Consider the following 12,399-nt stretch of genomic DNA (forward strand, 5'->3'; position numbering starts at 1 on the left):
AGTACAACTAAATACTTATTTTTCAAAAGTCTCAAAAGTATAAGGGAAATGAAAGTAATTATATCTTCAAATGATTTTGGGGTATGTTTCTAATTTCATACTTCTGATGCGCTTAAAGATTAAAACTGTATTAAGACATTGAGACATGCCGCATTGGTATTAAATGAATTTAATTTTGTGTAAAGTGGTAGAAATATTTTCTTCAGCAAACATACCTGCAGATATAAAATCACAACCATAAATCTACAAAAAAGCAAGCTATTGAATGAAATCTGATTGGTTATTTCCCTGCAGTATGGATCTGCTAATAATTTAATTTACTACTTGCTAACAGAAGCCAAAATTTAAATATACATATATATATATATATATGTGTGTATATATATATCTCAATTTTAAATCATTCATACATATAAACAAGTATACATACACATATATAACAATTGTTCATATATATATATATATAAATATATATAAACAATTTAAATTAAAGAAAGTACATCTGGTGGCCTATTTTTTCCCCCCGATTTCTAAAGAACACCATATTCTATTCTAGGCAGTGGAATGTCAATCCACCTTAAGGGTTGTTCAATGAGCATATCTGAGAAACCACTGGTTTAGCCAATGATGTACTTATTGAGGGAGGCCCTAGTGCCACTGTCAAGAGCTTATCCACAGGAGAGGTAATAAGGTACTTGTTTGGTTTGTGAAAAGAAGGAGTAGTGAGGAATGGCAGGTAGTTGCAGGCTGATGACACGTGATGTCCATATATATGTAGAACCAACACACCCATAACTGCACCCATTTTCCATACCCAAATCCAAAGCCTTTATATCATCAATCCCAGGCAAAAATGGTAAGATTCATGTGTGTTACTATCCCACGGCTTCAAGATGCCTATAAACTCATATGAGTATGTCTTAGTTTTATCAGTGGAGGACAAACCAGGCTTCTATCACCAAGCCCCATTCCATAACAGGCAAACCAGTCCAAGACTTCTCTGAGTGCTGCAGGAGAGTCTATGGAAGGGGCGCTCACTCCACTGTGATGCCTAAAATGCCTTTGCACAGAGCAAACATTCAATACATGCTGAGTGAATGAATGAGTGAACTGGTGTCATAAAACAGGCTTATTTCAGGGAAATTCCATTCAACAGGCTGGCATTCCTTCCTACCCATCTTAACTGTTAAGCTTGCCATCAGACAAAAATTTAATTATAAAACGTTAGAGCTGAGGAAATTTTAGAAACTATCTACTCTCCAGAGGTATACAACTTTAATTTAGTGGTAAAAATCACTAGGAGTGACTTAGGAGTCTATCAGACCTGAGTCCAAATTCCACATCTACCATATTTTGGTAAGCAAATAACTACTTCTGAGGCTCTGTTCCATGTATGCATTATGGGATATCATAATAATACATACATTAATTGTATGACTATCAGGGGATGAAATGACACAATCCATTTGCCATGGTCGGCTAAGTAATTTGCACCAAGTAAGCACTCAAGACATTAGCCAATATTAATAGCGGAGAGATGAAAACAAAACTCTGGGACTGATGCCTACCCTAGTGGCCCCAGTGGTCATAATGACTTTCTTCCATTCAGCCTGCTCTCTTCTCACTACGACTAAGGAAGAGAAGATGAACACATTAGGAATAACAATTTGAAAATGGTTTTATACTCCCTGAATGAATGGAATAATAATAAAATGATTCATGAGTTCTGCAGAAATATGATGAGACTTTAGATCTTTATGTTAGTTCTCTACAAAACCAATTTATGGCCCTAAGATGTACCTTCCCACCCAGCCCCATCCTTACCAGGATCAAATATCATTGCAAATGGAAAAGTCAACAACACATAATCAACAAGCTAAGTTACAAGCCAGTGAAGTCTCGGAGGTTTGATAGAGAAAATTCAGATTTATCATTATATGTAAAAATAAGATGATATGAAGAACTCAATCTAAAAAGTATTACCTGGAGATCTATAATCTCTACAATAGTGCTATAAAAAGTAAAGAGCTAGAAATCTATTTAGATGGTTTTCCTTATAAGAAAGCACTTTCTGTATAACTTTTAATGTACTATTGATGAGAACAATTCAACAAAATTCAAATAAATACCTGCAGATGTCCTACAAGAAGAAAAGAACAGAGTTAGATGTGACAGGGGATAACTGGACTTCAGGATGAGTAAGACCCTATACTTGACCTCAATAAATTAACGTGAAATACAGTGGATGAGTCATGCACAGAATGTCAGAATTCTAAAAGGCCAAGCTAAGTACCAAAAGGAACATGTGGGGACTCTTAAGAAGGAAATAAAATATTGGTTAGTTGATTCCGAAAAGGCAGAAGGGAGTAGGTTCCCTTTGGCTGCTCTTTGCAGAGATCACTTCCTTTCCCCCCTAGTCCTGAGGCTAGGGTGGCATGGGCAATAGAGGAATGTGGGGACTGAGAATCATTTCTACTCTCACCAGAGTGGCTGGAAGCAGATTTTCTTACCAGGATGTAGTAGTATGCTAATATTTAAGGGTTCTTGAGGTCAGAGAGAAGGGTTTGAATACTCCGGCTCCATCTCTTGCTGTGGGTCAAGTTTCTTACCTTTCCAACACCTCGGCGTCTTTATCTGAAAATTGGGGATGATGATAATGTCTCCCACCTGAGTGTGAGAACTATATGCTATAGTGCATACGCAGGGCTAAATTTGGTGCCTGGCAAACAGAAAGTGCTCAGTACGGCAGGCCAGTGTAGTGACAATAAAGGCAAAGATGACGGGGGTAGTGCCGGTGTTGCTTCTGCCCCCAGAACAGGCTCTGACTGGGAGAGAGTTAAAGCACCTTTGGGTTCATGGGGGTTTATATATAAGCAACGGTTGATCAATGTGAGCTGGTTGTCCAAATGATTATGTGCAATCTAAGAAAAAAATGGGCCTCGGATCTGCTCAGCTACTTAATAATATTAGCAGCGGTAGTAGTCAAAGAAGCTAAATTTTATTAAGTGTTTATATGCCAAACAACGTGCTGAACGTTTTAAAAGGATTTACTCACTTATTACAACGAGGCTATACGCTAGGTCCTGATAACGTTATTCGTCTCTTTCAGATGTTGACTGAGCCTCAGACGGGTTACAAAAGCACCTAAGATCCCGTTGTCAGTACATGATGGAAATGAGTTCAAATCCAGCCTGTCTGACTTGTTCTTAATCACTAAGGTATGAAATTAAGCATGTTGCCCTTTGCCTGATTCTCCTTCTGAGGGCTGAATATTTCACTTAGCTCTCTGAGTGCAGAAGAGAGAAAATTCTCTCTCCTTGACCCAACTTGGCATCAATATCCAACTCCCCTTCTCAAAATGGGTTGCTTCAACGAGCAGCAATGAATGCCGGGTCGTGGACCAGTCACCTTGATGACTAAGAGTCAGACACTAGGGAAAGAAAATGCTCTGTGACAAACCTACCCTTGTACAGAAACAAGACAGAAATGGGGGGACAGGGCAGAAGATAATGGAATAAGGCATAGGAAAAATAGCACCTGGCATCGTGATAGTAATAATAATAATAGTAGTACTAGTAGTAATAGTAATAATAATAGACTTTACTATGCTCTAGGCATTGTATTAAGTGCTTGGTGTAAGTGACTTCATTTTAACATTGAAAACAAGTCTATGGGGATGAAATATTATTAACATCATTTTATAGGCAGGAGTATTGAGGTTCAGGTAATCAGGTAAATTGCCCAAGCTCATATGGTTAGCAAGTGGAAAGCAGAGATTTGAACCAGCACCTACACTCCTAACCATTATGCTATAACCATTATGCTGAAGACATAAGAATTCCAATGGTCTTTCCCCATAACCCACTCCTGCACTCCAGACTTAAATAGTCCAAGATCAAGAGAGAGCAAGCTTGGAGTTGCCACTCTTCAGTGAGTGTCAATCATTTCAAAACAGTGTATTTGCTAACAAGATGCAGGTCCTGTGATAATCTTCTCAACCAGGTATCAAGAAACAGGAAGCAAAGATTCAAGTAACAGTACGTTCCTACTTACGAGGAAGGTGGGACAGCATAGTTGACACTGGGCTTAACTGTTCTGGAAAACGTGGTCCCAGTAGGCATACACGCTGGTACATTTTCCCCACCTACCAAATACAAAAGAAGTATTTCATTTCCATGTTGCTCTTCAAAGTTCCACCTCATTCGTGCCTGTCATTCATCCTGTGGCCTCTTCCTGTCTCCATTTCTGTACAGAAAGGTGCTGAGTCTCTGCTCTCGGATACGAAAAGGGTGTGTTAGGAGAGGGAGCCATGGTACCTCAATGTCTTTTTTTTTTTCGTCTTAATTCTATTATGCCAACTCCACTGAACTTAATTAGAGTGAATACAGAATTACACAATTACCCTCTGTTCTATTCTTCAGATGTTATATTTTGATAAAATTTACGACATGCTGCTCTCCCCTTGAACACCAGATGAACACTAGAAATGGATGTGTGTTGACATAAACTCTGTTATAATTACAATTAAAGTATAGCTTACATAATGATAGTGTTAACATAAAATTATAGATGTGTAGAGACAACGTGGTCATGCATTTTTTAGTATAAGTACATGCTTAGACCGATATCTGTTAGCGGAATGAAGATGGAAGAGAATTTTGGTTAAGCCACAAAGGCTGTTTAAGGACTTGCAGATAGCTAAGGGGAACTCAAAGACCAGTAAGATAATATTTCCCCTGCCATGTTTTCGATTGCAAAGTGAAGGGAAGATGTGAAAGTAAGTACCCCTATGGAAATTACAAGACAAGTACATTTTTTTCCTTGAATACCTGGGTAAATGCTTAAATTCTAATGTATATCAGTGATGCAAATTTTCAACTGAGTTTGATAAATCATAAAATAATAATTATACATATATGTATATAAAACTGCATGGAACTAGACAGTTCAGAATTACTCCTAATTAAAGAGGTACCCTATGACAACTAACTTAAACCTTACAAAATATGGTTCCAAGTACCCTATCAGAGTGAAAAGTAGGAGACTGAAAGGTTTATTGTAAATGTTTGTAGTCATGGTGTCTTAACTAAAACTACTGTGTCACAAATACTACTAAAATAATTGTGACATTTTATTCACTTTTACTGCAAACAACAAAACAAACTATAGGTATTTTTTCATTTCAGGTAATTATTTTAGCTAACAGTTATTAAATGTTTTGAGAAGACAGAGTGCTAATTGCATTACTTCATTTTATCTTTAAAATAGCGCTTCCATGTAATTATTCTTAATATCTCCATTGTATTAAAGTGTATCTCTAGTTTAGACCTTTCTTCAGAACTGCAGACTTGTGTATCCAACTGTGTACTCAGCATCTCTACTTGGACGTCACGAAAACATCTCAAATCTTATACCTCCAAAACTGGTCTTTAATCCCCCAAAACATGCTCTACCCCAAACTTTTTCCATCTTAGGTGACAGTAACCACACCTTTCCAGTTCCCCAAGCCCTAAATCTCGAATTCACCCTTGACCCCCTCTTCCTTTCCATTCTTGCATTCAATCTACCACGAAATGCTGTCACAACCTTCCCAATGTGCCACTTCTGAGAATTACCAGCCGCTAGCAGCCTGGTGCAGGCCACCAACATAGACCCCGAGGATCCTGTAGTCGCCTCCCGAGATTCTCCCTGACTCCACTCTCTCCCCACATCCTCAAGGCCACAGATAGAGTTGTGCTTTTCAAACAAGAGACAGTTCATGCCACACCTCGGCTAAAATCCTGCCCCTGGCTGCCTACATTTAGAGTAAAAGACACAATGCATGTGATGGCCTCCCAGGACTTACCCAATCCATCCCATCACATATCCGACCTCCAGCCCTCCTGCTGTCTCTTCCTCCCCACTGACTAAGTCAGCCAGGGTGGCCTCCTTGATATTCCTCCAAGCTGCCCGGCATATTTCTGCCTTAGAGTTTTGGCAGAAAACTCTGGCAGAGATGGAGGATTCTGGTTATTCTTGCTCCCAGGGAGTGGTCTCCCCATCATACATTCTGACAACTCCCTCACTTCAAGTCTTTGCTCAAATGTCAACTTATAAAATCCACCCTGACTACCCTATTTAAAATCAGAACCTACCTGTACACTCCTCCAGCACTCCCAACCCAAGCCTCTTCAGTGAGCTTCACATCCTTTTCCTTATCCCGTAGCGTCCATCAACTTGTGACAAAGCATAGAATTTATTTATAACATCCGTTTCCACACGAGAGTGTAAGGAGGGAGAAAGCGTGCAAGAAGGAGCAAGCAGGCAAAGGCTCTTGTCTGATTTATTCATTGATACGCCCAAGCATAGAGAACAGGAAGATCCTTGATAAATAGTCCTGAAAAAGATACAGATGAGGAAACTAGTAGTAAAGCTCAGAAAGTTTAAGTAACTTCCTCCAGGTTCTAGAGCTAGAAGAGGGTCACAGTAGAATTCACACTTGGGGATGTCTAACTTCAAATCTCTTAGCCTCTCTGCTATCTTTTTTTTCTTCTTTGCGGTACGCGGGCCTCTCACTGTTGCAGCCTCTCCCGTTGCGGAGCACAGGCTCCGGATGCGCAGGCTCAGCAGCCATGGCCCACAGGCCCAGCCGCTCCGCAGCATGTGGGATCTTCCCGGATCGGGTCACGAACTCTCAACCACTGCGCCACCAGGGAAGCCCCTCTCTGCTATCTTAAGTCCATGCAATTCAGGATTTGTTTTAATCAGGGCCATGGAAATTCTCACTCCACTGAATAGGATCACCAAAGTGTTCTCTGTCTAGATTTATATATATATTTTCCATTTAAACAAAGGAAACAGAAGAGGGCAATTCATCATGGGTTATTGCGGTAGTTTTACAGCAATTTTAGCAATAATGACATTTAAGTAATAGTGATATTTAATGATAGCATAATAATAATAAAATAATAGCTCTTAAATGTATTGAAGACGAATCGCATGCTAAACTCGGTGCTAAAATATTTCCATGTATATTTTGTGCAAAATCCTTATGAATATTCTATCAGATGAGCTTTATGTGTAACTCCACCAGGCATACTTCTCTTACTCCGCTTTCAAAGATAAGGAAATTGATGAGAAGTGTGGTAACCATTTAATCAAGATGAGACTGGTAATAAGTTGTGAGTATGAATTTAAATTCAGGTCTAACTCCAGAATTTGATTCTCAATCCATACATGAAAATTCTGATAATTCCTTTGATAAGGGTATGGTCTATGTTCTCTCCTGGAAAACATCCCCCATTATGTCTGCCTGTGCTCATACCTTCAGAACACAGTCAAGTTTGAAACATGATAAAAATGTTTAAATAGTGTGCTTTAATAAATGGAAATATCTTCATCTAAACAATAACACAAAAAGGCAGGCTGAGCCCTTTGAAGTGGCTTCGTTGCTATCTTCCATCCAGAACAAGAGAAGGAATCAACAGCTGCAGAGTAAAGAAAGCATGAAACCCAGAGATGGAGGATTCTGTAAATGACCAATTACAAGACTATTAAGCCACACTTTCATAGCAAGAGGCAAAATATTCCATTAAACTGAAAATTCTTCTACCCCTCACTCCAAGGCCCACACAAACATTAATGTTGCATTTATTAGGATGTATTTCCTGTGCTCTATCAACTTGACTTTCAGCAACTGTATTAATACAGTCCTTTGCTTTGCACATATATCTGAATGATGGATTCCATTACTGGAGTTTTGTAGAAAGAGTGGAGTGAATGAAGTAAAGTTTGGGAAGAGCCATCATAATCCATAATGATGGGCACTGAATCAGGACAAGAAGAAACCTCTCTTCTCATTTATTTGAATGAAAATTCTACTATATATTTATTGCCTCTGTACAGGGCCATCTGTTGAATAGTGGAAAACAAGCATCTTTCATTTGGAGGTAGGATTTGTGTGCTCAAGTTTCTATGGGCCTGCAGAATTAATCTTGTTTGAGAAATGAAATAAAATGTAATTTCTTACTGTAAGTAGATGTGGTTAAGCAACTGGCAACTTTGATGTCTTTAAATCACTGCAGTTTCAGGGTAGGCAAATCTATAATTATTTCAAGCACTTCTTTATTGGTGCAACAATTGAGCAGTGTACATAGTGGTCAACAACCTGGGCATTGTCAGACGACTCCAAGTTTGAATCTAGACTTTGCCACTCACCAGCTATGTGACTTTCAGCTATGAGAATCACTTTCTTCAGCTTTACAGTGTGGATTATTATATGCCCTTTGCAGAACTACTGTAAGAACTAAATGTATATGGGCACAGTGGCTCATAGTAAGGGCTCAAATTAGTACTGTGGTCCCTACTAGTAGCATTGAAAAGAAATTAAAACTTCTATTCTCATAAAGTGGGATATGTGTCCCTTTTCATTGTAATTTCATATCATTTTACTTTTGACCTTATAATTTAATAGCTCGATCCAAGAAACATTTAGCAGTAAATATAATTGAAAGAAGATTACCTGTCAAACATGAAATACTGTAGCATCAAGTGTGCTGGCACAATACTCTTCTCAGATAATTAACCTGTAAAAATATGTTATTGTCTTCTTTTTAATTAAGCACACTGAACATATATATTTACTGTGCCAATTGGCGAAAGGTCCATTAATTAATCAGTCTAACTATATGCTGCATAAACGTCTTCTAAACATAATCGTATATGTATTTTATTTGTTGGGAAAATGTGTTTGAGATTGTTCTTTTCTGCCTATTTAAAGTAAAAGAGGGTGAGAAGTAGAGTTAGGCTTAATGTACTTTGTACTCCATTATGCCATGAAAATGCTTCTGTGCCCTGGAGACAACAACAAAAGATTTGCTTTAATGACAAGAATCAAGTATGTTCTAAAGCTTCCAGGTAGGCGGCATATAGGTTGCAGTTTGTATCAGAAGTCTTTGCTCTCTCTCTCAACTGCGTCTAGATGGGAAAGATGTGGTCACAAATGCTTCAAGGTGACATAGTAAATGTTGGAAAAGAGGGGGGTAGGAGGCAGAGTTTTGAATATCTCAAACCTGAGCTAGAAGGATTTTATTTAAAGAAAATAGCGGATATTATTTTTCACTTAAGGAATGCCACTCAGCAAACCTGACATTAATGTAGGAAATTAGCTCTTTTAGCTACGATGCTTTCAAATGCACATGGCTGAAAACAAATTCAAAATAGTCAAAGGAAATTTAAAAACAAAAACCAAACAACGACAACAACCACAACAAACAAGTACTAGAAATTCAGGGATGCAGCCATATTCAGATACAGTTGGATCTGGAAGTTCCAGAGTATCAGCAGGGTTCCAGCTCTCTCTCCATCGCCCAGCCTTGCTTACCTCTGCAAGACTTTATTTTACAGAAAGTCTCTTCTTGTGCTGGATGGTAACTGGGAGTCCCAGAGTCATATCTCCCCAGCTTAGAAATTCCAGAGAGAAAAGACAATTCTTCCATGTTTCTCTGAGAGAAAACTCCTGGGGAGGAGTCTGATAGACTTAGCCGAGGTCAGATGCCTACCCATGAGCCAATCACCTGCTTTACTGGAGTTCAGTCCCTGGGCGACTCATCCCCGGGGCCCGTGAGGAGGCAGGATGGCATTATCTGGCAGTTCTCCAAGAAAAGCCTGCTGTCTTTGTAAGATGAAAGGGGAGAGGACATGGATAATGAAACCTGTATCTGCTTCTGTAAAATCCACAGAATCTTACTCCCTGCCCTGTGTCGATGACCATGCAGTAAGCTGACCCAGGAGGTCATTTTTCCCACAACAGTCTTTATATATATGACTAAGGAACACACTGGTAAAAGAATATGGGAGAAAGTCTGAGTATGACAAGTCAGCTAGACTGATATTAACTAAAAAAGCTGTGTGAAAATATCCTTAAAAAGTTGCCCCCAACTCACTCAAAGTCCAAAGTTGGAGCTGGAAATACAATGTCATGGAGTTTGGATAAGAACAGGTTTTCTCCAAACTGAACTATGACACAGAGATTAGAGGCTTCTAGAAACTATACTTTTTCAAAGAAAAAACATCACATGAGAAAAATGAGGCCTAGAAAAATTAAATGACTTAAAGTAACATAGCTAATTAATGGCAGGACTGAGACTACAGTATACTTTGTGTAGTTGGCTATGGTCTTTTTTGTTTGCTTTTGTTATCACTTCAAAACGAGACAAACTTAAAGAAAGGAAACACAACCAAGGCTCAGTGGTTGGAGAAGAGATGGATGTGAACGCCCACTTGTTTCTTACGTATAAAGTTACCCCTCGCAGTGTTTTGGAGGAGAAAACGCTGGCTCTTCCCAACGTTGGTTACATACACAAAGATTCCAAAGACAAGACAAGTGCTTTGCAAACAAAGTAACTAGAACCAGCTCAGGCTTCCCCGCGCCGGGTCCTACGTTCCACGGTCAGAACCACCAACTGTATCCCCCCCCCGGGTAACAAAGTGATTCAGAAAAGCTAGCGTCTTCAGAGAAGGGAGAAAACTTAGCCGGGAAGAGAGTCAGGAGAAAACTTGCTCAGCTTCTTGCTGGGGTCTGAAACGATCCCAACAGAGTCCTTAAACCCCTCAGGTTTCCCCAATCAAGCACCCTCGCCTCCAACCTGGGCCACCCCAGATCTGACTATCAGAGGAAAGAAGTCTGCGGACGCACGGAGAGCTGACCACCCCACGAGAAGGACCTACGCGCGGCCGCACCCACTCACCCGCCGCTCCCGGGGAGACTGGAGACCAGCGCGGGGTCCAGGTCCTGGGCGTGGCAGACTCGTCCCTCTCCGGGCCCAGCTCCAGCTCACCTCGGCGCCGCCCGCCTGGGCGCCGCCATCTTGACCGGAAAGGGGGCCTCGCGCCGGAGGCCCCTGAGCGGGCGCCCTGAGCGGAGCCGGAGCGCCGGGGAACCCCAGGTCGGCGCCCTACGTCCCCCGCGCGCTCGCGCCCCGTCCACGAGCGACGAGAGTCCCGCACGCAGCGCCGTACCCAGGCTTCCGCGGAACCGACGCCCCGCGCAGCCCGCACCACGGCTCAGGCGGCGCCGAGGGCGGCCCGGGCGGAAGAGCGGGCGCGGGGCACGCGCTCGGTAACCTGGCAACGCGGAGCAACCCGGCGTCTCCGGCGAACCCCAGCCCTCCACCACGAGGAAGCACGGACCCCCGCACCCGCCGCCCAGCCCGCGCCGCCCCTCGGTCGTTCCGCCCGCCGCTGCCCGCTGGCTATGGTCTTTTAAATCCATGACACAACGTCTGTATGTAACAAATCTGTTAAACCCTAAATGTTTATGATATTCAAGTAATCCATTATCTGAATTATTCTTGAAGATAAAACATCCAAAGACTTCTTAATTGTATGGGTATACATACATAAAATACACGTGGAGGTAACTTCAAATATAGTGTGTGCCTGTCTCTAATTCCTTCCCTCTCCGCTCTTGTAAAAAAATGCCCCTTTAAAAATTGCCCACTCACCATCTGTTAGGTAAATTTGCTGAAACACAGTAAATGTGGAGACAGAAATTGTTATAGAGACTATTCCAAATGGCACCGACACCTGTATTTATGAAATTTTTAAAAGGGTAAGTTAGAGTTGATTTAAAAAAAAAAAAATCCCACTATAGTAACACCACATCATCCTAGGTGCCCAGTTCTATCCAATTACATAAGATGGAGAAAGAGAGAGAGAGAGAGAGAGAAACAGAGAGAGAGAGGAGAAAGAGAAAGAAGAAAGGAAGAAAACCAAGTACTTATGTATAAAATGTTGCTCCCAAAGCTTGAGATTATACTCAAGCATCAATGAACAGAAGGAAAACACTTACAAATTTACAAATGTATTTCATTTATGGTATGAGGGACACAGGTTTAGATTTGCAACACGCTCCCACAAGGGTCAAATTGACCACTTTTTTCTATCTAGTTGCTCTTGAGAGAACAAAACAATTGAAACAGATGCCATTCAATTCCAAGTCTATAGCTTAGACCATGTCACTGCACATGAAATACTGTTCATTCAGAGTCAGCACATAGCAAGAGTAATTTATACTCTCAGAGTGTTTGCTCTCAAGTCAATAGCAGAGAAGCCTTGACTAAAAACGTTCCCATTAATTGCCATTGTAATATATCTTACTTATAGCCCATGAAACAGTGGTCAGGGGAGATTTAGTCTTTGGACACCATATTATATAATCTCTCCACTTTAAGCCATCCCCCACTCGGCGATTATTTTTTAAATATGTTACTCGTAGTCAATATTAATTTACATTTAATCTTTCTTAGCATTAGGAGAGTATTATTTTGTACAGGCTCAGAAACAAATCTCCCGAAATTCCTCCCTGATGCTCCCTTCAGGCTGAAAATGCATTGCAGGGTGGCTGCAGTGACTTACTTC

At 40.8% G+C, this 12,399-nt stretch overlaps 1 protein-coding gene across 10 annotated transcripts in view; it reads right to left on the bottom strand.

The window, feature by feature from the left end:
• Positions 1-6,321, bottom strand: part of LOC307193824 (uncharacterized protein) — a 168,437-nt gene extending 162,116 nt beyond the window's left edge. For all 10 annotated transcript variants that reach the window (XR_013830435.1, XR_013830436.1, XM_079936389.1 and 7 more), the window contains exons 1-2: positions 6,135-6,321; positions 4,054-4,144 (exon numbers count right to left, since the gene is read on the bottom strand). Coding sequence is in view for 8 of the 10 variants with exons in the window: in XM_079936391.1 (XP_079792517.1) it covers positions 4,054-4,135 (82 nt within the window). In the remaining 2 variants the exon portion in view is untranslated. The remainder of the gene's footprint in view (positions 1-4,053; positions 4,145-6,134) is intronic.
• Between the last annotated feature and the right edge of the window lie 6,078 nt (positions 6,322-12,399).

This window comes from Stenella coeruleoalba (assembly GCF_951394435.1).
Source record: "Stenella coeruleoalba genome assembly, chromosome: 11".
Classification (NCBI taxonomy): Eukaryota; Metazoa; Chordata; class Mammalia; order Artiodactyla; family Delphinidae; genus Stenella; species Stenella coeruleoalba.